Raw genomic sequence first — 26,773 nt, forward strand, 5'->3', positions numbered from 1 at the left:
AGATTTCATTTATTTGAGAGAGCAGAGAGAACACGAGCGAGCAGGTGGGGAGAGGGAGAAGCAGGACTCCCCGCCGAGCAGGGAGACTAACATGGGAGCCTGATCCCAGGATCCCGGATCGTGACCTGAGCTGAAGGCAGATGTTTAACTAACTGAAGCCACCCAGGTGCCCCAAGAGGATAATATTTTTAATTTAAAGAATACTTGTTTATATTTATGGTTCTGATGATGAATACTGCATGATATGCAGAGATCAACATCTCTACTCTCAAAGAAGCTGTATAATTTACACAGCTACAGAGGTAGGGTTGAAGTCCTGTCTTGAGACTGCAATCTAGTATTTTTTGGTACTTAGACTGTAAATATCTCTCTACTGTTTGACAGCCACATGTAATGTTTATCTTCCTCTCACATAAAACTGTATTTTGTGCTTTTGTTAATGATTTTCACGATTCAGTTAAGATTCATTGGTGCAAAACAGGAAGAGGCTCAGAAAAGGACAGCTGATAGAATTAGGAGCTTGGGTGGCTTCTATTTGAGGATGATGTAAAATAATGAAAACTATATTTTGGAAAAGATAGAATCTGAAGAGAAGATAACAGTTTATAAAGAGTGGCTCTTTACTTTTTTTCCCTACCCAGCCATTGCTATTAAAGACAAGATAGGCTTATTTAGGGTGCATATGGCTTGTTTGAGAAATGTCAGGATATCAAATCTTAAGGAGATAACTTTTTGCAGCAGCCACTTCAAACTTTTTGGTCTCAAGACCATTTTATTAAAAATTATTGAGAACCTCAAAGAGCTTTTGTTTTTGTGTTAAAATCTATTGATAGTTAACATTTGAAAAATAAAACTGAGAAAGTATAAAAATACTTATGAATTTACTTAAAAATCTGAGTTAATGACATCGATTAGCATTTTTTATGAAAAATTTCCATAATAAAATCTGATAATTTCAGCAGAGTTGAATAGAGTATGGCTCTATCTACTTAATACTTCATATCTGCCTCTGTATTTACTCTTTCGTGACATCACACATGACATAGCCTCTGGAAAGCTCCAGTATCTATCTGCCTGTAAGAGAATAAGAGTGAGAAAGTATAATATCTTGGTGTTATTATGAAAATAGTTTTACATCAAAGGACTTTCTGAAAGGGCCTCAGAGAACCCTGGGGTCCCCTAACCACACTTTGTGAACCATTGTTTTAAAATATTAAAGTAGGTTATTATAAGTACTTAAATGTTGTTGAAAAGATGAAAGCTCTAAAGAGAACTAGGAAGATTATAAAAACATTTCTTTGAGTGGTAAATCCATAGAAATGTAAATATATTGGGAATACATACTGTAAAAGTTTATTTTTAGAAATAAAATTAAGTACGTCTGTTTAGAATATACAGATCCTTAGAAGATTATTCTTAGCCACTGTTAATTTCTCCAGTCTTTTTTCTATAATGTATGTAAATATACATAATTGAGAATATAGTATTTAACCAAATTCATCTTTTTTATGAAATAATTAAAAATATAAAAAGGTACAGAGACCAATAAAACAACTACTTAGTGCCCAGGGTTGGCATGTGGTGGCATTATTCTTTCTCAGTTCCTTTTTCTGCCTTCCCATAGTGACCAATCTTATGAAGTGCATTCTCTCCATTTTTTTTCATGTTTTTATATGTATGTGTGTGTATGTAAACAGTAATGTAATACTTCTTAGTTTTTTAACATATATTATCCTGCATGTATCTTTTGCAACTTGCTTTTTTCACCCTATGTTTGAGATTTATGTGTGATATTTATTTGAACTCTTGTATTTCTTTCTTTTTTTTTTTGAACTCTTGTATTTCTATATTAGTTTATGATTCTATTGATGGGTATTTAGTGCTCGTTACTTCTTTTTTGCTGTCATGTGAATGGTACCACAAACCTCTTTTTAGAGTTTCTTTGAGGATATGATGTATGTAGTCTGGATTATATAGGGCACCTGCATTTCATCTTTAGTAGATGTTGCATACCATTTTCATCTCTCACCAGCAGGATATGGGGGTTTTCATTTCTCTACCTTTTTTTCAATAACTGGTAATGTCAGACATAAAATATTATCTTATGTTCTCCATTTCATTAATGTTGTATTTTAGCCTTTCCCTTTGTCCTTTAGAGTTCTTTGAAAACAACTGTCTGCAGTGCAGAGTAGTTCATATGAATGTACCATAATTTGACACCCATGTATTCCTATTGTCTTTTAGATTTTCTAATTCTTTTGTTATTTTAAATGATGGGGTAATGGACATCTTAACACCTAAATGCTTGTTTGTACTTTTGATTATTTCCTTAGGACAGATTCCTCCAGGTGAAATTTCCTGGACCAAAGTTTATGCGCATTTTAAGAATCTTGTTTCCTATTTCTAGATTATTTTCTCAAAAGAGGGTCCTATTTCTACTTCCACCAAAAGTTTGAGAGAGCATTTGTCTTTATACATCCTTACCAGCATCGGGGATTATCCTTTGTTTTTAATCTTAGCAGCGTGAGTGGTGAAAATTCCATTCTCATTGTTTTGGAAGTAATGTCATGGTGACTTACAAATCCTCTCTTGATGTCATGTCTAGGGACAGAGCCACACAGGTAGTAGTTCTGATCCATTGTGTATCTCTCTCTTTTTTAACTCTTGTTTCTTTTGGCTGTATCCTAGTTTCTATTTGAGTAATTGTTTTTCCTGTCCAGGAATGACACTGTACGCTTTGCTTTGGATGTCCTGGCTATTCTCACTGTTGTGCCAAAAATCCAGCTCCAGTTGGCAGAATCAGTGGATGTGCTGGATGAGGCTGGCTCTACTGTCTCCACTGTAGGTAGGTTGTACCTTTCCATTTTTGTGATTGCTTGGTCTGGATTTGTTTTTGTTTGCTATTCTGGCCATGTTTGTTTACTTAATTTGCAACATTAGAACAGAAGGTAGTAGTGGAGGGTGCGTTGTCCCATCTATGTTGTGCCATACGCTTTTATTTAAGGGAAGTTAAGTTAGTGAACTCAGGTTTTCTGAGTAGTACATGTGCTATGATGGCACATGTTCATTCTTGAAAACCTTATACATTGTAGAGTCTTGTGCTAAAAATAAAGTTTGTGGGAAAAATGGGTTGGGACAGACAGTAAAAAACTTAAAACTACTTCATAATCTGAGCTCTAACAAAATCCGTAATTGGCAAGCAGCTCAGAATGGACAAAAGCAATCATACACAAGAACAAAAGGAAAATACAGTTTTTTGAAATATACTTTATTAAGAGAAGGGCTGGTAAAGGCTCTTGCTAAGGTGAGCATGCAGAGTGGTGTGACTGGTTGTGAGTCTTGGGTGTACCACTTTGGGGAGAAAGCCTGAGATGCAGCTATTTGTTTTTACCTTTCTTCATATGTAGCAAAAGGGGTTCCTGATGCCACTGTGACATCCAGGCTGAGGGCTCTTCCCTTTTTTGCTAAAGGTTTTAATTTATTCCTACTATTTTTCTTCCCCTTACCCAGGAAAAATTGCACATAACCCTTGGTGACTTTCACATAATACTGACATCATTCCCCTATTTAACAACTGCATATGATGTATTGCGTCATGAAGATATATTGTAGTAGAACTGATTGCATTTTATTCAAAAAAATTCTTGTACTTTAATACAACAGTGTGGTAGTTTTAAGTGGAACAACATGAATGGAAGTCTGAATTTTGACTCTGGAACAGTCATTGAAGTTGCTTGTTAGTTTTATGAGGAACAATATGAAATGTTTTGTATTTCTACTCCATAGGTATCAGCATTATTTTGGGAGTGGCTGAGGGTGAGTTCTTTATCCATGATGCTGAAATTCAGAAGTCAGCACTTCAGATTATTATCAATTGTGTGTGTGGCCCGGATAACCGAATTTCCAGTATTGGCAAATTCATCTCTGGAACTCCTCGGAGAAAGCTGCCTCAGACTCCCAAAAGCAGCGAGCACACCCTGGCCAAGATGTGGAATGTGGTCCAGTCCAACAATGGCATCAAGGTGCTCCTGTCCTTACTGTCCATCAAGATGCCCATCACTGATGCAGACCAGATAAGGGCTCTGGCCTGCAAGGCCCTAGTGGGCCTATCACGCAGTAGCACCGTGCGGCAGATCATCAGCAAACTGCCTCTTTTCAGCAGCTGCCAGATTCAGCAGCTGATGAAGGAGCCTGTTCTGCAGGACAAGCGCAGTGACCATGTCAAGTTCTGCAAGTATGCTGCTGAGCTCATTGAACGAGTATCAGGAAAGCCACTTCTCATTGGCACTGATGTGTCTCTGGCACGACTGCAGAAAGCAGATGTTGTTGCCCAATCGAGGATTTCCTTCCCTGAGAAAGAGCTGCTTCTGTTGATACGAAACCATCTCATTTCTAAAGGGCTTGGGGAGACAGCAACTGTGCTGACAAAAGAGGCTGACTTGCCCATGACTGCTGCCTCTCATTCTTCTGCCTTCACCCCAGTCACTGCTGCTGCTTCTCCTGTCTCTCTTCCCCGAACCCCTCGCATGGCCAATGGCATTGCAACTCGACTGGGCAGCCATGCTCCTGTGGGTGCCTCTGCCCCTCCTGCTCCCACTGCCCATCCTCAGCCACGGCCCCCCCAGAGTTCACTAGCTTTGCCTGGACCATCTTATGCAGGCAGTTCCCCCTTGATTGGTAGGATCAGTTTTATCAGAGAGAGGCCATCACCCTGCAATGGCAGGAAAATCAGAGTGTTGCGGCAGAAGTCGGACCATGGCGCCTACAGCCAAAGCCCAGCCATAAAAAAGCAATTGGACAGACATCTTCCGTCCCCACCTACGCTGGACAGTATCATCACAGAATATCTTAGAGAGCAACATGCTCGATGCAAGAACCCGGTTGCCACCTGCCCACCTTTCTCTCTCTTTACTCCTCATCAATGCCCTGAGCCAAAACAGAGGCGGCAAGCGCCAATAAACTTTACCTCAAGGCTAAACCGCAGGGCATCATTTCCAAAGTATGGAGGGGTGGATGGAGGGTGCTTTGATAGGCACCTTATCTTTAGCAGGTAAGGAGAGGCCACCTCCCTGGGAATTGGAATGATTCTTCTATTTAAAACAAAGTGTATGGGTGATACTAGTATAGAATGATGAATCCAGAATGCCAGACTGTTTGTTGGCCTGAAATTCCAGTGATTATCTCCTTGTGTGAATACATGAGTAATGTAACTATACCCCCTTTTGTCAACCGTGGGTTCTTTGTGTGATTGTTGTATATTGTTAGGATACTCTGTGTTCTTGTTATAACTATTCTGTTTTCTAGAACCCATGCACCATGGTGTGCCTAACTAGACTCCCAAACTATTTTTTTTTTATTGGTGCAAGTTGTTTCCTACTCTGATCCTTCACAAATTTCATATAAGATGATGGAATCGCAAGGTTTAAACATGGGGATTTTTGTTAAAATTTGTAAGTAGAAGTCCTTTTCTCTCACTTAAAATGCAAATGAACCACTGAACGTCACTGTGATGTTTTGGAAGAATTTTAAACATATGTGTTTTGTTTCTTCTTTCAGACTTCTAGCAAAGTTTTCTTTTTTGGAGTCCTTGTGCATTCTTTGTTTCTGATTCTTCTTTTTCCTTTCTTTCTTTTTTTTGCTTAGGTTCCGTCCAATTTCAGTGTTCAGGGAAGCCAATGAAGATGAGAGTGGCTTCACTTGTTGTGCATTTTCAGCACGGGAGCGGTTCCTGATGCTTGGCACCTGCACTGGGCAATTGAAGCTCTATAATGTGTTTAGTGGACAGGAGGAGGCCAGCTATAACTGTCACAACTCGGCTATCACACATCTTGAACCTTCCAGAGTAAGGATCCCTTCTTAGGTTGTTCTAGGTCATTCTTCTAAGGTGGGTTGGTGAGCTGTGGGCTTGTAGGCTGGCTCTTTATTTGTATATAAACTTTTATTGGAACATAGCCATGCTTATCCATTTATATACGGTCTGTAGCTGCAACTGTGCTACAATGGCAGAGTTGAGTAGTTGTGACACAGACATATGGCTCACAAAGCCCTTCAAGTGAAAGTTTACCAATCCTCTTCTAAGAGGGGGAGCTGTGTGTGAATGTGAAAAAAATTTTTTTTTAATTTGCCTCAGATGGAAACAGTCTATTAACTATGATCACAGAAGTTTTCTTTTTGTATTAGGAAGAAATCTCAAAGTACTGTTTTTAGGAAAACATTATAGGATCCTAGTGGGTCCTGGTTTATTAGTATTATTCTGTGGATGGAATTGATACTTTGGTTATTTCTTTTTTTTTTTTTTTTTTTTTTACAATTTTTTATTTATTCATGAGAGACACACACAGAGAGAGAGAGAGAGAGAGAGAGAGAGAGAGAGAGAGGCAGAGACACAGGCAGAGGGAGAAGCAGGCTCCTTGCAGGGAGCTTAATGTGGGACTCGATCCCAGGTCTCCAGGATCACGCCTTGGTCTGAAGGCGATGCTAAACTGCTGAGCCACCGGGCTGCCCTGTTATTTCTATAAGTCATTAAGAAGTCTATATAATTCATTAAGATGACAAGGGTAATTTCCTTGATTTTAGAGTAAAGGAGACTCAGCTCTTATTGGGCTTTTTTTTTTTTTTTTAAGATTTTATTTATTTATTCATGAGAGACAGAGTGAGAGAGAGAGTGGGGAAGGGGAGGCAGAGACACCGGCAGAGGGAGAAGTAGGCTCCATGCAAGGCGCCTGACGTGGGACTCGATCCTGGCAGGATCACGCCCTGGGCTGAAGTCGGCGCTAAACCGCTAAGCCACCCAGGCTGCCTGGGCTTTTTTCTTTTGAAAGAATTTTAAGAGTTTTTAGCTAAGAAAGTCTAACAAATTGGTATTTCAGATGAGGGAGACTGAGGTATAATATAGCCAAATATTTAAGAAAGGAGGAACCATCTTTGACATCCAAGTTTTTTCTTCCCCTACCCTTGTAACTATTATATTTTTTTGTTACTAGGTCAGGAGGATTTAGTATTTCCTAAATTTAAGTATTTTTTTAGGACATTGCATGTGCACATATTGAAATTCTAGCAGCTTCAACCATTTCTTGGTTCTTTGTGGAGTTTTTCTGTTTTCTATATAATACAGTAGTATTTTTTTAAGCTTGCATTTTAAAATGCTAAGGGCAGGTAGCATTTATATAAACGTGATTACCCACTGTGGGCCTCCTTCTTCTTTTAGGATGGGTCCTTGCTGTTGACATCTGCTACTTGGAGCCAGCCTCTGTCTGCACTTTGGGGAATGAAATCAGTATTTGATATGAAGTATGTATCTACTTTTATAACCCTAGTCTTTCTGTTCTATAAATCACCTAATTTGTATTCCCCTTCATCCAGTTCTTCAACTTGAAGCCTTTTGGGAAAAGATGAATGCTGTGAGTTATTGTTAGTTTCTCTTTCTCATCTGTGGCTCATATTTAATAAGATTGTATCCTTTTTAATTCCAGGATATTCTTACCAAGTATTCTTACCACTCCCATCACACAGCTGACCCTTCACTAATCCAAAATGGCACATCTGTGTATTTTCTCATGTTCACATATGACAGTTGCACTCTTTATCTTTCAAAGACATGTGTGGCCATTTTTTTTTTTTAAACCAAGTAACTCCTGTTAATTACCTGTAATTAATTCTTTTGGGTCTTCTTGGTCAAACATGGAGGAAAAAATTTTTTTTTTTTTTAATATTAAACATACAATTTTTCCTCTTTCGTTGCTGGGAATCCTGAGATGAGTATGGTCAGGCAGGAGGCTGAGAATCATGTTTATTTTCAGTGTTGAGTGGATATGTTCTGAAGGTCCATTGCTTATGTACTTCTGTTGTTTGTAGGCATTCCTTCACAGAAGATCACTATGTTGAGTTCAGTAAGCACTCTCAGGATCGGGTCATAGGTACAAAAGGAGACATTGCTCACGTAAGTACTTAATCCCCTGCTTTCAAGCTAATTATGCCCATTTGTTTGTGCTCAAAGCTCCTGGACTGAAGGACAGTCCTAAGGGCAACAATAAATTACTTAGTGATATTCTTTGTAGATAGAATCTAGAAGTGTAATTAAGTAGTTCTAAGCTATATGGGACCAAACATGAACTAATCTGGCAATTCGAGAAAGATGTCATTAGCATAGCAGTTATTTTCAAATACTTACTAAGTTTTAGATGAATTTTAAGTCTCTGCCTTTATGAAGCCTTACTGGGGAGACAGTATATAAGCAAATATATAGTATGTCAGTTGGTAAGTGCTGCCAAGTAAAAGAAGCAGGGTAAGAGGAAGTGGTGGTGATGGTGTGGGGGACTTGTATTTTATCTAGGATAGTCAGTATCACTGACTGGGTAATGTTTAAGGAATATTTTGAAGGAATTGTGGATGTCATGTAGATATTTGGGGGAAAAGTATTTTAAGATAGAGGGAATGTCAAGGGAAAATTCCTTACTTGGGAGGTGGGAGAGAGAGGAGGGGGAACAGCTCAGGTCAGTGTCAGGGGGAGAGGGTGACATGTCATAGTAGCATCTGACAGGCTGTTGTTAGGACCTTTGACTTTTCCTGTGAATGAGATGCAGACACTATAGGGTGAGCAGAGGACACATGACTGGCTGTAAAGTTCCTAAAATGTGAGTCTAGAGCAAGAGCAGGCTTTCCAGTTAGGAGGGTGTCATGACAACTTGCATGTGAGGCCTGCAATGGGCTGGGCCCAGTTGAGCATGGCACAGGTGATGAGAAGTGATACAGCTAGGCCCTGGGATTCTGGATGCATGCAGTTCTTCTATTAGACATTCAAGTAAGAAATGGCAGTTGAATATACAAAATGGGAATTCAAGAGAGAGGTCTGGGATAGCAGATACTAATACAGGAATTACCTACATGTTGATAGTCTTTAGAGCCATGAACCTGGATGAGATCATTAAGGAGGCTAGAGAAGAGAACTGTGGGGACAGTCCTAGGATGTGCCAATATTTCAGATTTGCCATGTGACCAGGACTTGGGAGGGAGACCAAAGAGAATGGCCAGTAAGACAGCAGGAGACCTTATGAAAAAATATACCACAGACGGCAAGGGAAGATTCTTTTGAGGAAGACTCGATCAGCTGAGTCAAAAACTATTCATGAGTTTTTAAGATGAGAGTTTGAGAGGTGCTTTTGATTGAACAATTGGAGCTTTTTATTAACCACGTGAGGAGCTACTTCTGTGCATCAGGGCCAGTCTGATTAGAGTAGGTTCATGAGAGAACAGGGAAGTGGAGGCACTGAGTAGAGACCAGTCTTCTGAAGTATTTTTGCTGGAAAACAAAGCAGAGAAGTGGGGTATAGTAGCTTGAAGGGGGAATTCTCTCAAACTCTTCACTTGAAAATGTTAAAATACATAGAAAAGCTGAAAGAGTAGTACATATACCGACCACCTAGATTCAGCAATGTAATGTTTTACCATTTTTCTTTCTAAATATATGTATGTGTTTCTGAATCATTTGAAAGTTAGTTGCAGACATCGGGACATTTTATCTCTACGTCTTACAGCATGCATAGTCTAGCAATAAGGACATTTTACTACATAATAATATTCTATTATCAAACATAAGAAAATTTATATTAGTTCCCAAATAATCATCTAATATTCATCCGTACTCAGTTTTCCCCATTGTTCCTTTGTTCCTGATGTGTTTGGTTTCAAGTGCCTTTTTTTTTTGAACCAGGATCCAGCCAAGATTCACATAATTGCATTTGGTTGTTATGTCTCACTAATGTTTTATTTTATTCTATTTTTTTAAAAGATTTTATTTATTTATTCATGAGAGATACAGAGAGAGAGAGAGGCAGAGACACAGGCAGAGGGAGAAGCAGGCTGCATGCAGGGAGCCTGCTGTGGGACTCAATCCTGGGTCTCCAGGATCACGCCCTGAGCCGAAGACAGGCGCTAAACTGCTGAGCTACCCAGGGATCCCCTCACTAATGTTTTAAAGCCAAGCAGCATTTCTTTAGTTTTCATGACATTGACTTTTGAAGGGACCAGACTAGTTGTCTTGTCTCATGATCTCAATTTGTTTGTTTTCTTGTGGTGTCTCCTTATTTGTTCCTATATTACAGGAGGATTTTTTTTTTTTTTTTTTTTAAGATTGGAAATATTATATGTGTAAGCTGATGGGAAAGATCTGGTCTCTCTGCATGGGTTTCACACTGTAGACTTTGGAACTGTTAGTATTGTAGGCTAAAATACTGGGAAATTTTAAGGAGAAAGGGTCTTTCATTGATACCTTTCTCCAAAAAGTGACCCTTTAATAGTATCTGGGTAATTATTGGTCAATCCATATGAATTTCTCCATTTCAATCATAGAAACATTTTCTGTTTCTTGAAAGGAGGAGGGGTAGAAGAGGGTTTTCATATCTTTATTGCAATCTTTTTTGTTTTGTTTTGTTTTTTTGCAATCTCTCTTTTAATTTTCCTGTGGGAAAGAGACTTTTCAAACCTTGAATGGGAGCCAAAGCACTTAAACTTTGCTTGGATTGGTATAGTCTTCCTACTTTTCAGGTATTCTACAACATTAGGACTTCCATGATTTTGTTGGGATTTGGAAAGCATGGAAAGATATTTTACACAGCTTCTCTTTGAATTGTCAGTGGATGGATTGTTCTGATTTTTCTCTTCCCACCCCTTCTTCTCTAAAGATTTATGATATTCAGACTGGCAACAAGCTGTTGACTCTGTTTAACCCAGATCTTGCCAACAACTACAAGAGGAACTGTGCCACCTTTAATCCTACAGATGATCTTGTCTTAAATGATGGCGTCCTCTGGGATGTCCGCTCTGCACAGGCCATCCACAAGTTTGACAAGTTCAACATGAACATCAGTGGTGTTTTCCATCCGAATGGACTGGAGGTCATCATTAATACTGAGATTGTATCCTTCATACCTATGTCTTACTTCCCATTTGTTAGCTGGTTTGTGATGCAGAAATAATTTATCTTTCTACCAACATCCTGTTAAAGTATCCACACAGGTAATAATTTGGTGCCTCTCCTTTGATTGGAAGTGTTAATCTCCAGTGGTTGATAATTACCAATGACTTTGATGAGCATGTTTTTCTTTGTATGGAGAAGAGTGACCAGATTCCTCCTTGTGCTTTTCCAAGTATTAAACAGATTTTCATGTCTTCAGAACAATTTTACTTTTGCATTACAGAAATCAGTTGCTAGATGTAAGAGTAAAATGAAGTGCTACTATTGAGAAGAAGGGAATTTGTATCACTTTCATGTATATATGTGAGAATACCATAGTAAGTTTTCAGGGACATTATTCTATAATACGCATTCTAAATGCTTTTGTTTTACTTTGAAAGCATTTTTATTCTGCCTTTAAAAAAGTGTACTTTTAAGGCATTCATATCTCACAGGAGGGGAAAAAAGTGGTATTTCAGAATTTTCCTCATGAAGTTGCATAAGAAATTTTGTATAAAATAGTTTTCCTTGACCACTCTCCTCCTAGTGGGATCTTCGCACTTTCCATCTTTTACACACAGTTCCTGCTCTGGATCAGTGTCGTGTGGTATTTAACCACACGGGGACAGTGATGTATGGAGGTAATAAACTTTTTACTTTTCTACATTGTTATTTTTCTCTTTTCTCTTCCTCCTCATTAATTTGTTTGGAAATGTCTTTCAAATGTGAATTGGAAAGCATTTTAAGGCTGTAACATAAAAGACAAAATGATAGCACAAATGGTGACAAAGTTTGTTGATGAAAATAATGTTGATTTAGGGTGAAAGGCCACTAGTTTTGAAGATAACAAACTTTGTATATAGAGAAATTTCATGCATTAATTTCCCATCTGTATCTTTATGAACTTGAAGAATCTTTGCATTTGTGGTCTTGTGATGTTGTAAGCCTTTAGCTGTAATACTTGCTGAGAGCTAGATGAGAGGTTGAGGATCCTGTTTGGTGTATGCAAGGAGGATGCATTGAGAGGAACTAACTAGATAGAGTGAATTTACTACAACGAAACTCACTAAAGTCTTGATTGTCCATTAATACTTCTGCACTTGTGAGTAGGGGATGTTTCTTATGTCTAATTGTATTTTGCTCCTTGCCCCTTTTATCCCTTTTTCCCAATTAGCTATGCTGCAGGCAGATGATGAAGATGACTTAATGGAAGAGAGGATGAAAAGCCCTTTTGGATCATCCTTCCGAACATTTAATGCAACTGACTACAAACCTATAGGTAAGCATGAAGAAACAGACATTCATTTTGTCATGTTTTGGTTTTCCTTACGTAATCCATCTCTTTTCTGTAGTTTTTCATTGAAAAGCCAAGAAGTTATGGAAATATTTATGAACAATCACCTTGAAATTCCTTTAGAGGAATTTTTAAGGTGATTGTTTTAAGGTCACAGCAATAGTCCAGTCCTGAGTCTTGTCACATTCTGTTTTCCAGCAACCATTGATGTGAAACGGAACATCTTTGACCTGTGTACAGACACCAAAGACTGCTATCTTGCTGTCATTGAGGTAAAGTGAGCCAACAGAAACCTTGCTGTTTTGTTCTGATGTTTAGAATAATTTTCCAAGTTTTACAGGCATTTTGTCTGATCTAAGATATGTTCTAAAGTTGATGCATTTCTGAAGGTGGTTATTGATAACCTACTCATTTGATCAGGAGATAGACATTGTAAGAGATATAATAAGAAAATTCCAATATAAAACGATATGGACAATCTTATCTTCTAATATCTTGGATTCACTGTTATTCCTTTCTTTTTTTTTTATTTTTAAAAATATTTTATTTATTCATGAGAGAGAGAGAGAGAAAGGCAGAGACACAGGCAGAGGGAGAAGCAGGCTCCATGCAGGGAGCCTGACGGTGGGACTCGATCCTGGGTCTCCAGGATCAGGCCCTGGGCTGAAGGCAGTGCTAAACCACTGAGCCACCCGGGCTGCCCCTGTTATCCCTTTCTTAAAGGAGTCTAGATCTCTTGCCAGAGCAAGATAGGTTCATTCTAAGGATGGTGGTCTCTCTTTTGTATCCCTTGCTCTTCTAAAGCCTTCTCATCTTGCTTTCTTTCCCTTTCTGTGTTCCAGCCAACATTTTCAGAATTAGTTCAAGAATTTTGAGTATCAGAAGCTTTGACAGTTATAGGGTCAAGGTGCATGGGTGCTAGTCATAATTGAGATGTAGATGTGGGCCTTCTGAAAACTAACTGCTCTTTTTGGACTGGGTGTTCTATTTCAGAACCAAGGCAGCATGGATGCTCTGAATATGGACACAGTGTGCAGGCTGTATGAAGTGGGCAGGCAACGTCTGGCAGAGGACGAGGATGAAGAAGAGGACCAGGTCAGTGGTCTTTGAGATTTCTTGTTTCTAAACAATGCTTTATAGAACAATAGATTTTGCTCTTCTGCTTTTTGCCATAAAGATTTTTTATTAGTCTTTGCTACCTGTTGGTATATTCTGCAGGTGTATCAGCCATACAATTACTAAAATAACTAAAACTCAGAAGAAAGTAGATTTTTGTTATTCTAAAACTTTAACCCCAGTACTTGATGGTCTTGTGAGTTCCATTTGTAGATTAATTTGGATGTTAGCAATCTCTGAAATTGTTTTAGATGTTAGATGTTTCCTTGAACTCACTTTTGGACCAGTGCCCTGTATGGCTTCAGGATGAGCAGTCCCCATATTCCCAGTGTCAGTACAAAACAATGTCAGTCTGCTGAGATGGGTCTTAGAAAATGGCTTAATAAGCCTTGTAAAGGTCTGGTTTGCATTTTCTGTTTTATGGCATAGTCTCTTTTCACAGTAATCGATTGGAGCTTATAAGTAAAGAAGATTTTGATGCTTTTGGAAATTAAACATTTATTAAATGTGGATAGATAGTATGTTTCACAGTTTTTTTCATAGGGGATTTTAAGTTATGGTCAAACTATGCTAGATGCTTGCCTATGTGGTGTATTGGTATCTGTTATGAAGAGTTTCTTAAACTTCTGACTTTGAGCAGATCTTTCCTTTCAACTGGGCTCATATCACATTCTCTATGCATAAAGCTCCTATAAATATCCATGCTTTTGTGTGTTTCAGCTCCTTTGGGTAGATACTAAGGAGTGCTTTTGCTATGTTGTATGGGAAGATTTATATTTAGTTTCATAAGAAACTGACAAACTCTACCAGAAAGGCTGTATACATACATTTTGCATTTTCACCATCAGTAAATGAGAATTCTTGTTCCACATCCTTACCAGCATTTGATATCATGTTTTGGATTTTGGACATTGTTATCAGTGTTTTGGATTTGGGACATTCTGATAGGTATGTAGTAGTATATATCACTATTTAATTAAATTAAAAAATTGATAGACATTCCTTTTACACACAGTCAAAATGTGTGGTTTGATTTTTTTGGAGTAGAAAGGAATTAGTCTTGTAGTTTTATGAACCTCTACAAATGTTCTCTGAGAATGATTTATGAACCTTTGACACCCTTCCTGATGGCTGATACCAGACCAAAAGGAAGGAGACTTTCTCTACAATCCCTTTTGGGCTCCTCCCGCATTTCAGGGAGCTTCTTTTTAAGTGGAAGGCTCTCATTATTTTAATTTGCATCTCCCTGATGGAGCATCTTTCCGTATGCTTATTTGCCATTTGTAGATCTTTGATGAGGTGTCAAAGTCATTGGCCTATTTTTTAAATTGGGTTGCTTGTGTTTTTATTGGGGTTTTATGAGTTCTTTAATATTTTGGCTAATAATCCTTTACCTGCAAATATTTCCTCTTAGTTTGTAGCTTCTCATTCTCTTGACAGTGTCTTTCAGAGAGCAGAAATTTTTGTCTTCATGAAGTCTAGTTCATCAGTTATTTCTTTCATGAATTGTGCCTTTGAGGTTGCATCTGAAAAGTTTTCAAACTCAAGGTCATCTAGATTTTCTCCTGTTAATTTTCTAGGAGTTGTATAGTTTTGCATTTTGCATTTAGGTCTGTGATTCTTTTTCTAGGAGTTGTATAGTTTTGCATTTTGCATTTAGGTCTGTGATTCTTTTTGAGTTAATTTTTGTGGAGGGTATAAAGTCTGTGTCGAGATTCATTGATTTTTTTTTTTTTTGGATATCCGGTTTAAATTCCATTTGTTAAAGACTTTTTTTCCCATTGTATTGCCTGTGCTCCTTTCTCAAAGATCAGTTGACTATTTGGGGGAGATGGGGAGCAGATGGAGAAGGAGAGAATCCTAAGCAGGTTCCATGCCCAGCACAGAGCTTGACATGGGGCTCTGTCTCATGACCATGAGATCATGACCTGAGCTAAAATCAAGAGTTGGACACTTAATCGACTGAGCCACCCAGGCTATTGACTATTTTTATGTAGATTTATTTCTGGGCTCTCTACTGTTCTGTTGATCTATTTGTCTATATTCTTCAGAACCACCGTCTTGGTTACTGTCATTTCATAGTAAGTTTTGACAAAAAGTTGGTATAGTGTCAGTCCTCCAACTTTGTTGTTCTTCAGTATTGTGTTGACCATATTGGGTTGTTTGCTTCTCCATATAAACTTTTGAATCAGTTTGTTGATATCTGCAACATAGCTTGCTGGGATTTTTTTTTTTTTTAATTTTATTTACTTATGATAGTCATACAGAGAGAGAGAGGCAGAGACATAGGCAGAGGGAGAAGCAGGCTCCATGCACCAGGAGCCCGATGTGGGATTTGATCCCAGGTCTCGAGGATCGCGCCCTGGGCCAAAGGCAGGTGCCAAATTGCTGCGCCACCCAGGGATCCCGCTTGTTGGGATTTTGAATGGAAGAGCATTGAATTTATTTCTATACCAGGTTAGGAAGGTCTGACATCTTGACAATATTGAGGCTTCCTGTCCATGAACATGGACTCTCTCTTCATTTATTTAATTATTTGATTTTGTTTATCAGAATAATGTAGTTTTCCTCCTACAGATCTTGTACATATTTTGTTAGGTTTATACCTAAGTACTTAATTTTGAGAAGTGGGGCAAATGTAAGTAATACTGTGTTTTTAATTTTAGTTTCTATTTGTTCATTCCTGGTGTACAGGAAAGCTGTCCTAGGAAAGATTATGAATTCACTTTGTGTCCTGCAACACTGCTATAATGGCTTAATTCAGTTTTCATTGTCAGTTCTTTGGGATTTTCTGCATAGAAAGTCGTATCATCTGCAAACAAAGAGTTTTATTTCTTCCTTCCCAGCCTCTACCCTCTTTTTTCCCCCCTATTCTTGTCTTACCGTATTAGCTAGGACTTTCAATATGATGTTGAAAAGCAGTGATCTTGATTCTGATCTTAGCAGGAAAGTTCTGAGTTTCTTACCATTAAGAATGATGTTAGTTGTGGTTTCTTTATAGATAGATGTTCTTTATCTAGTTGAAGAAGTTCCCCTCCATTCCTATTTTACTCAGAGCTTTTAGTTATGGGTGTTGGGTTTTGTTAGTCTTCTTCTGAATGTGTTGATACGATCTTTTTTCTTTATCCTGTTGAAGTAATGTATTACATTAATTGATTTTAAAATGTGAACCAGCCTTGCATAGCTGTAATACATTCTATTTGGTTGTGGTGTGTAATTCTTTTTATACAATGTACAATATTTTGTTGAGGGTTTTTACATCTGTGTTCATGAGAGATGTTGGACTGTAGTTTTCATTTCTTGTGTAGTAGTCCCTTCCCCACCCTCCAGCCCCCCATCTGTAGTTTCACTTTTCTGTGGTTTCACTTTCCATGGTTTCAGTTACTTGCAGTCAACTCCAGTCTGGAAACAGATGTTCCTCTTTCTGATGTATGGTCAGAAGGTCATTAGTAGCCTACATCACAGTGCCTCATTCACCTCACTGCATCTTACCATGTAGGCATTTTATCATCTCACATCATCACAAGAAGGGTGACTACAATACAATCAGATTTTGAGAGAGAGACTATATTGACATTAATCTCTTACTATGCCTAATTTATAAACTAAACTTTATCATAGGCATGCATGTATAGCAAAAATATATATATATATATAGGGTTTGATGTTGTCCTTCGTTTTCAGGCATCCACTGGGGATGGGGTATCTTGGAACATATCCTTATATCCTTATTGGATAAGGAGGGGGGCCTTACTGTAATCTCTTTGGAGTTGGTATTAGGGTAATGCTGGATTCTTACAATGAATCAGAAAGTATTTTATCTGCTTCTTTCTCCTAGAAGAGATTTTAGAGAATTTATATATATATATATGTACATGTATATGTACATATGTATCACACACATATATAATATATTATATATGTATTATGTTTAAGTAGGATTCATCAGTGAACCCATGTGGGCCTTGTGCTTTCTGTTTTGGAAAGTTATTAATTATTGATTAAGTTTCTTTTTTTAAATTTTTTTTTTTTAATTTTTATTTATTTATGATAGTCACACACACACAGAGAGAGAGGGGCAGAGACACAGGCAGAGGGAGAAGCAGGCTCCATGCACCGGGAGCCCGACATGGGATTCGATCCCGGGTCTCCAGGATCGCGCCCTGGGCCAAAGGCAGGCGCCAAACCGCTGCGCCACCCAGGGATCCCTGATTAAGTTTCTTTAATAGCTAAAGCCCTATTCAGATTATCTATTCTTCTGTGCATTTTGGCAAATGGTGCCTTTCAAAGGGTCAGTTCATTTCATCTAGGTTATTGAATTTGTGGTCATACAGTTCATAGAATTCTTTTATCCTTTAAAATTTTTTTCTGAAAGATTTTATTAATTTATTTATTTTTAAAATATTTATTAGAGAAAGACTTTGTGTGTGCGAGCAGGGGGAGGTACAGTGGGGTATGGAGCCTGATATGGGGCTTGACCCACAACCCTGAGATCATGACCTGAGCTGAAGCCAAGAGTCAGCTGTTCAACCGACTAAGCCACCCACCCAGTTGCCTCAGAATTCTTTTATCCTTTTAATGTCCATGGGATCTATAGTGATGTATCCTGTCTTTCATTTCTTTTTTTTTTTTTAATTTTTATTTATTTATGATAGTCACAGAGAGAGAGAGAGAGAGAGAGAGAGGCAGAGACATAGGCCGAGGGAGAAGCAGGCTCCATGCACCGGGAGCCTGATGTGGGATTCGATCCCGGGTCTCCAGGATCGTGCCCTGGGCCAAAGGCAGGTGCCAAACCGCTGCACCACCCAGGGATCCCTCATTTCTGATATTAGTAATTTCTGTCCCCTTTTTTTCTTAGCGTGGCTAGAGGCTTATCAATTCTATCAGTCTTTTTTTTGAGATTTTATTTATTTATTTGAGAGAGAGAGATCGAGCAGGGGAGGAGCAGAGGGAGAGGGAGAAACAGAAGCAGCATCCCCACTGAGCAAGGAGCCCGAAATGGGGCTCAATCCTAGGACCCTGGGATCATGACCTGAGCTGAAGCCAGACTCTTAACTTACTGAGCCACCCAGGTGCCCCCAATTTCATCAGTCTTTAATATTTAAAGAATCAGCTTTTTTGACTGCATTGATTTTTCTCTGTTAATTTCCTGATTTCAATTTCATTGGTTTCTACTCTAATTTCTGTTATTTCTTCTTCTGCTTGCTTTGGATTTGATTTGCTCTTCTATTTTTAGTTTTCTAAGGTAGATGCTTAGCAACTGAATTTAGATCTTTATTCTTTTCTAATATGTATTCAGTGCTATAAATTTCCCTCTATGCACTGCTTTCATTGCACCCCACAAATTTTTATAAGTGTATTTTCATTTAAAGTATTTTTTGAGATTTCTTCTTTGACTCATGGATTCAGAAGTGTGTTGTTCAATCTACAAGTATTTGGAGTTTCCGAGCTATATTTCTGTTACTGATTTTTAGTTTAATGCCATTGTGGTCTGAGAGCAAACATTATATAATTTCTATTTAAATTTGTTATGGTGTGCTTAATGGTCCAGAATGTGGTTTATCTTGATGAATGTTTCATATGAGTTTGAGAAGAATGTGTATTGAGTTGTTGGACAAAGTAGTCTATGGATGCCCATTATATCCTGTTGATTGATGATGTTGATCACTTCAACAATGTCCTTACTGATTTTCTGCCTGCTCTTTCCTTTTTTTTTTTTTTTAAGATTTAATTAATTTATTTGAGAGAGAAAGTACAAGTAGGGGGAGGAGCGAGGGAGAGGGACAAGCAGACTACGCTGAGCACGGAGCTTAGTGTGGGGCTCAGTCTCAGGACCCTTGAGATCATGACCTGAACCAAAATTAGGAGGTGGGTACTTAACACTGAGCCACCCAGGCACCCCTTTATCTTTCCATTTCTGATAGAGGGGTATTGAAGTTTCCAGTTACAGTAAGTGGATTCGTCTATTTTGTCAGTTTTTGCCTCTTGCATTTTGATGCTCTGTTGTTAGGCATATGTATGTTACGGATTGTTACGTTTCCTTGGAGAATTAACTCCTTAATCATCATATAATGTCTGTCTTTATCCCTGGTAACTTTCCTTAGTCTGAGTGTCTTGGTCTGAAAGTAGTTACCCTGGCTTTCTTTAATTTGTGTTAGCATGATATAGCTTCCTCCATCCATTTATTTTTTATTTTTTAAAGATTTTATTTATTTATTCATGAGAGACAGAGAGAGGCAGAGACACAGGCAGAGGGAGAAGCAGGCTCCACGCAGGAGCCCAATGTGGGACTCGATCCTGGGTCTTCAGGATCACGCCTGGGCCGAAGATGGCACTAAACCGTGGAGCCACTGGGGCTGCCCTGTCCATTTATTTTTAATCTATATGGGTCTTTCTATTTGAAGTGGGTTTCTGGTAGACAGCATGTACTTGGTCTTGTTTCTTGATTCACATTGATAATGTTTTTTAATTGATGCATTTGGAATATTGACACTCTAAGTGATCATTGGTATAGTTGCCTTCGGGGCACCTGGTTGCCACCATATTATTAAAGGCCGATTTACAGCAGGTCTTTTCACCCAGCACATCATATCCAGGTATCAAGAAAAGAAAAAAATTACAGGATGCCTGGGTGGCTGAGTTGGCGGAGCATGTGACTCTTGATCTCAGGGTTATGAGGTTGAGCCCCGGTCATCAACACACGTTGGCTATAGAGATTGCTTAAGAATAAAATCTTCGAAAAAAAGAAATTTTAAGACCTACTAAAAAGGAAAAAAACACAGTTTGAAGAGACAGAGAAAGCAATGGAACCAGACTTAGATATGACAGGAGTTATTAGACGAGGAATTTGAAACAACCATGATCACTGACTAACCCACCCAGGTGCCCATTACCATGGTTTTTGAATGCCTTATTTATTAAAAGATAGGCTTTGGAGTTTAAACCACTTTACCCAGTGCTTCTAGGGAATTCCCTAGTGTGGAAGGGGATTTCTGTTAATGTTTTCCAGCTTCATGGCTTGGAGAGTCCTCAGTGATCTCCTTGGTTTCATGGATGAGAAGGAGCCTGTTTTGTTGAAAGTTCACGTGAGTTTTGAGATACGGACAAAAGGGGGAGGTCTTCAGAAGGATACTTGAGGATTTTTTGTTGTTTGTTTGTTTTTTTTAATAGACTCCATACTTAGCATGGAGCTAAAACATGGGGCTTGAACTCACAACCCTGAGATCCAGACCTGAACTGAGATCAAGAGTTGGTCGCTTAACCAAGTGGCTCACTTGAGATCTTTGTGACATGGATCTTCATGTTCTCTTGAGTGTTATACTATTTAACTTGTACATGTTGGTAGTGTTTCTTGGTAGCAGAGCCCACAAGTGCTACTAGATCCTCCAAATGTTACATGGTTACCTTGATTTGGTGGTTTCTTAATAGTGGCCAACTGTTATCTTAGTCACCTCACTCAATGCATACTCTTTTCCACTGTAACTGTCATGAAACATGATGTAGTTTATCCTTGAATAGATACAGAAGATGATGTTGTTGAGCTATTTGTCAGTATGTTACAGTGGTACAGATGATCTCATCCTCTATGGCTTCATTCATCACTACTCCCGTCACCTGTAGATCATTACCACTTATCAGTTGTCTCAAGCTTCTTGGATGTTGCACGTTGTACTGTAAATTTAAAGCAGAAATGGAGTTTATTTATCAATACCATTATTCCTACCCTCCTAACATCCTTGCAGTTTATGAGGGAGTGGCAGTAATAGTCTTGGGACTGTCACCTGGATCCAGTCCATGTGGTACCTATTATCTTTGAGGAAGAGGTCAGGAGAAGTAAAACTAGCATTGCCCTAGACACCTTGGGATCTGGAAGGCTGCTGTTCTCAGGGTTGGCCTCATTCTTCTTGCAGACGTAAAGTGATGAGAAGTGAGTTTTCTCATGGCTGGCTGTGGAAGCAAGAGACCACCATAAAAGAACAACTTAAGGGAAGGGACTTCTTGATTCTTTTCCTATGCTTCTGTTTAACTTTCCTTTTGGTAAGGTTAAGAGAGAAGGAGAAAGGGGGCTGGGTAGGGTAGTTGTTGGGACTTCTGACTGTGGTACAGGAAGGAAAAATAGAGACTTTCTTGTCACAAATAGCCAAGGTCGAGAGAGGCAGGCTCAAGAAGGCCCTAATGAATGGCTCTAGGCCATTGTGGACTATGTGTCTGTGTAGGCAATGTAGGTGAGTTAGCATTGCTTCTGGATTTCAAGGCTTGTTTCATTACCTAATGACATCACTGTCCTTAGGGATCATCTGGTGCATTGCACTTTTGAAGGACCTCCTTAGAGATCTGGTTTTACTCTCAAGCCCTTGGCATTTTGATTTTGATTTAGAGTTGTTTTAGTGGGAGATACCATATCTATCTAAGCACATTTCCTTTGTCTCCTGAATTCTGTTGATTTATGTGTCAACTTGGAATCTTGCAGTAGTAGTATTTTGCAGTATTTACTACTATTTCCATTAGATTTCTGTCTTCCGTGTGCCAGCTTGATTTTATTTTTAACTCCCTTTCCTTTGTGTGCTTCACCTAATTTTAAAATTAGAGACTTAATTTTCTTGCAAGTCATTTGCCATTCAAAGTTTTGTCCTAGTCTAGATATCTGCTCTCAGGTCTCCTCAGATGTCCCAGGTATGACTTATATGGCTCAGGGATGCCAGCACCTGTGACTGACACTTTGAATTTGCCTTTTCACCTTAGCAAAATAAAATTAGAAGTATGAATGATCAGCTGCCACCTGATAAAATTGTCCAGCATAAAGTGCCTATATAAATATTTATTAGAAAGCTTTATTGAGATATAATTTACATACCATAAAAATGGTTGTTTTTTGCCCTTATATTTCCATAAATTTGGAGATTAACAAGAAGGAACAAATAGAATCAATATATTGTTGAATGAAAACATCTATGATGTATTTGGCTTCCATAAATATTTGGTTCCTAAGGTTGCTAGTCCTCCAGCCTTCAGGCATTTGATGAAAGCAGAGATAAGCCAGTCATTTATGAAAGCTCATACTATCCATTGGAATTTTGGTATCTGTGTTCTTTTACAAATCAATTCAGTCAACTTTGATGTTGGCTTTTAGGAAAATTATAAAATCAGATTAGTAATTGATCATTGTTTCTAGATTTTGAAAAGGCAATACATTTCAACTAATTATAGTTAACCTTAAATTTAAAAAACAAAAACAAGGGAATAATGCTCTCTTCTCCACTCCATTTTGGAATCTGGGACACACTGTGTGCTGTGCTTCCTGTGTGTTCTCCACTGCCTAGAAGCGGATGGTAAGAGTCTTTACTGATTACACACCTGCTATAAGCCTGGTCATTGATTCCTAAAAGACCTTTTTCTCCCCACTAAATTTTTTAAATGTATGTGAGTTAGATTCTACCTGTGAGATGAAAAACCACAAGTTTATGACTCTGAAATGAACCTTTTAATGATTGTTAAACACCAGGAACAACTGTCAAAAAGAGAAGCAGGAGTTTAACTTTTATAAGATAAGACATGTTGAATGAACTGTCAAGAAGAGTAGGCTCAGATTTCATTTCATTTCATTTCAATCTATCTATCTATCTATCTATCTATCTATTTATTTATTTATTTATTTATTTAAGATTTCATTTATTTACTAGAGAGCGAGCACAAGCCAGGGGCAGCAGCATGGAGAGAGGGAGAAGCAGGCCCCTGCTGATCAGAGAACCCATTGTGGGGCTCAATCCCAGGACCCTAGGATCATGATCTGAGTGGAAAGCAGACGTTTAATCAACTGAGCCACTCAGTCACCTCTAAGCTCAGGTTTTAATTACATTTTTATAAAGTTATCTTGATTTTTAGATTAACTATTCTTAAAGTATGACCAGAAGTTTGGTTTTCTAAGAGGTTGGTTATATTTTTGAAGGTAATATATGCTAAAAGCAAAAAAATATATTTATATCTATATATATATATTTTTTTTATATCTATATATATATATATGCTAAAAGCTATTTCTCTTGAAAATGAGACATATTCAAGAAGAATTTTGAATGGTCTAGGAACAAATGCTGCACTGATTTAAAAAATCAAATTGTTAAAAAAAAAATCAAATTGTTTAAGTTCTAGACAACAAGACAGTTGGATGTAGCAGAGAACATCAGTGAAATACCTGGAATTACCTTTTTGGTTCTGTTTTTGGGAGTCTGTGGATAGGGTATATTATTACAGAAAAGGAGAACATTAGAAGATACTTATACAGAGATTCTTCATTAGGGGTGCACTTCACAGTTCCTGGGGAAACTTTCCAAAATCCATGTGTGTGAGCTTCACTTGTAAAAGTTAGCTCTGTCAGCCTGGACCCTGGGTGTGGTTTGGAATTTGTATTTTGGGAAACTTTTTCTCAGGTGCTTCTGATGATCACATTTGAGTAGGAGCCACTCACCTCTTTATCAAGAAATTGGGATTCACAGAGGTTGGCATTAGAGAGTTGTTCAATAAGTAGTGCTTCCCTTGTAATTCTGGAACATGGTCAGTATTTATGGATCTCCTGTGGTTTTGGTTCTGGGAATGGAAAAGACCATAGAGAGCTGGAGAGACTAGAGACGGGCAAGAGAAGGGAGATGCATTAGTGAGTGTAATGAGAGTGGGTAGGAGGGAGTCCTGGGTACCTGACATTTGTGGGAAACAGTAGTCAATTGGATGTGAAGCCATAGGAGTGGGAGAAGTGAAAGATAGTTGAGATTTTCAGCTGGTAACTGGGAGAAGTATAGAAAAGGTACTGGCTTTAAAGGTGCTTTTAGAATTAGAGTTAGTTTTAGAATTAAGAGATTTTAAGTTTCTATGGTATGAATGGATAGAGCCACCTGAGAGTTCAAGAATTAGGAATTAGAGGAAATATGAAGGCAGAAATTAAAGTTGTAGGAACCTCTGGGCTGAGGAGATTTGCAAGAGACCAGGTACAGATGAGCCCATTGTAGAGGCCAGGATTGGTGTCAGTCACCAGAGAGAAGCCCCATGATTGGCTCTCCAGGCCTTCCTGTTCCTTTAGGAATGTTTCAGTCATTGTAATAGGAACAACAAACTTTTGTTGAACACTTTGTATATAATAGGCACTTTTCAAAGTGATTATATACATACATGTGTACACATTATTTCCCTCCTTTAAGCCCTAGCAACAACCCTATGAGGCAAAGTAAGTCATCCAAAAATCAGTTATTCCATCTGTAGAGTTTGGGTTCAGTGGCAGCAGCCTGGCTCCAGAATAAACACCATTAATTACTGCCCTATGGAGTGATGGGGTAAAAGTCAGAGTCCAGTGTTAGAGGAGGAGAGAGTGAGGGAATGAGTGAGCAAGTGGCGGTGGGGTACATGGAGGCCTGGAAGCAATGTGGAGCCTGTGTGGATGGAGCAGTGTTTAGGTTTGGGCAACTTTGACCCTCCTCAGGGGTGAGAAGCCAGTGGAGAGAAGTGTTGAAGGTGGGTGTGTGGGGGTGGCAGGTGGGTGGCAGTGGTAATGAGATCCAGAGAGGACTGCTGTGCAGAGTATGAATGAAAGGCTGGCTTCCTACTCAGACCAGGGTTAAGTCAGGTTCAGATGTGGAGATGGGATCAGAGGGCAGTGGAGGGAGCTCATACCAGTTGACCTCCTTTCTGTACAAGGAGGGGAATTGGGTTCTTTAATTTGCAGGGGTTTGGGATTTTGGATAACCATGAAATTGACTTAACAGTAGAATTGATGGGCAGCCTGGGTGGCTTAGCGGTTTGGCGCTGCCTTCAGCCTAGGGTGTGATCCTGGAGTTCCGGATCGAGTCCCACGTCTGTCTCCCTGCATGGAGCCTGCTTCTCCCTCTGCCTGTATTTCTGCCTCTCTCTGTGTCTCTCATGAATAAATGAGTAAAATCTTAAAAGAAAAAAAAAATTGAGACAATTCTGGATTCTAGCAAGATTTTTGTTTTCATTAAGTAATAATTTTTAGTTTCTTTTCTTTCCTTTTTTTCTTTTTTTAAAACCACTTTTGACAACTCCTTAATTCTTTAGATATGAAAGAGAGGGGTTCATGTTACCAACTAGGTAACTAAACCAGCAGAGAATGCTGCTAAAATTACTTTCTAAACTCACTTTTGGGTTCAGCTACAGAATTAGATTCTATATTTTGTTTTCTTTCTTTTTTTTTTTTTTTAAGATTTTATTTATCTGAGAGACAGCACTAGTGGAGGGGCATAGGGAGAGGGAGAAGCAGACTCCCCATTGAGCATGGAGCCTGACGTGGGGCTTGATCCCGGGATGCTGAGATCATGACCTGAGCCAAAGTCAGACACACAACTGACTGAGCCACTCAGGCGCCCCAGATTCTACAGTTTTTTGGACAGATCTTGTGAGCCTCTGTTTCATGATTTGGGTTTCAGATTTAAAATTTAGAAAGTGAGTATACGGCCATATCCATGTATAACAAAATACGTGTTAAACCAGCATTGGTCATTAACCATGGAGTTTAAAAAATGATGGATTCAGGTAGACTTTCCTACTCGTTTCCCTTGCCCTGTCATGGTCACATAAGTCCTCATGGCCTTCCAGGATGAATATATATAAACTATTTCTTCTACAAGATTAGGTAAGGTTAGATTTGTAATAATCTGGAATGTTATCTGTAGTTCAGAGCTCAGACCCTGATTGACCTATTTTCTAAGAATGCTTTTGATTTAGGAGTTGTTTGCAGTTCTGGATCAGCTAGGCTTTGATATTTTTAGAAGTGAAAAAGAAGGGTCTACCTAAATTTGCTGGTTATTAACAGGTGCCTGTTTGAACCATGTAACCTTTTATATACCCACTCAGCTGTGGACCTTTAAAAGTTATGGGACGTTGAAAATTCATGTAAATTGCCCGTGTTCACACACCATGTAATTGGCAGGGCTAAGATTCTAACCAGGCGTGTTTGATCCCAAAGCCCAGGCATTTTCTCCTGTCCCATACTCTTTATTTATTTATTTTTTTCCATACTCTTTAAATAATGCCAAATGTGTATCTGTATCAGTAACTGTATTAATTTCGGAATCAAAAATAAAAATAAAAAAGTTCTCTTAATTTTTAAATGTAATTATATTGTCCCATAGAGGCTTAAGAACCATAGGGCTGTGGATACTCTGTTCTTTAGTGTACTTGTTTTTAACTATGGTACTTTATTAATGGATTAGAACTAATTTTGGTCAAGGCCATGAAAATATGCCTGAAGAGAGGCAAAAATTGTAATCTGGTAAGCACTTTGGATTATTTCCCTGAATTTTGACCTTTCTCCCTTTTTCCTAGTATTTGTATGAGCTGATGTGCTTGTAGGGGCTAAGGAGCTTGTCTCTGGTTCAGTTTGTCATTACTGCCTCCAAGCACTCTCAATG

General features: G+C 38.6%; 1 protein-coding gene and 1 long non-coding RNA gene across 6 annotated transcripts in view; one reads left to right on the forward strand and one right to left on the reverse strand.

The window, feature by feature from the left end:
* Positions 1 to 26,773, forward strand: part of DCAF1 (DDB1 and CUL4 associated factor 1) — a 77,856-nt gene that overhangs the window by 44,228 nt on the left and 6,855 nt on the right. For all 5 annotated transcript variants that reach the window (XM_072786074.1, XM_072786073.1, XM_072786076.1 and 2 more), the window contains 10 exons: positions 2,721 to 2,845; positions 3,787 to 5,050; positions 5,644 to 5,842; positions 7,208 to 7,290; positions 7,855 to 7,939; positions 10,680 to 10,913; positions 11,499 to 11,592; positions 12,126 to 12,230; positions 12,444 to 12,517; positions 13,239 to 13,340. In XM_072786074.1, coding sequence (XP_072642175.1) covers positions 2,721 to 2,845; positions 3,787 to 5,050; positions 5,644 to 5,842; positions 7,208 to 7,290; positions 7,855 to 7,939; positions 10,680 to 10,913; positions 11,499 to 11,592; positions 12,126 to 12,230; positions 12,444 to 12,517; positions 13,239 to 13,340 — 2,365 coding nt within the window. The remainder of the gene's footprint in view (positions 1 to 2,720; positions 2,846 to 3,786; positions 5,051 to 5,643; positions 5,843 to 7,207; positions 7,291 to 7,854; positions 7,940 to 10,679; positions 10,914 to 11,498; positions 11,593 to 12,125; positions 12,231 to 12,443; positions 12,518 to 13,238; positions 13,341 to 26,773) is intronic.
* On the reverse strand, positions 6,347 to 22,947 carry LOC140610249 (uncharacterized). The gene is made up of 3 exons (XR_012011982.1): positions 20,766 to 22,947; positions 16,328 to 16,488; positions 6,347 to 9,298 (listed from the first exon to the last, which is right to left on the reverse strand). It is a non-coding gene; the product is annotated as an uncharacterized lncRNA (long non-coding RNA).

Source organism: Canis lupus, chromosome 19, assembly GCF_048164855.1.
Source record: "Canis lupus baileyi chromosome 19, mCanLup2.hap1, whole genome shotgun sequence".
Lineage (NCBI taxonomy): Eukaryota > Metazoa > Chordata > Mammalia > Carnivora > Canidae > Canis > Canis lupus.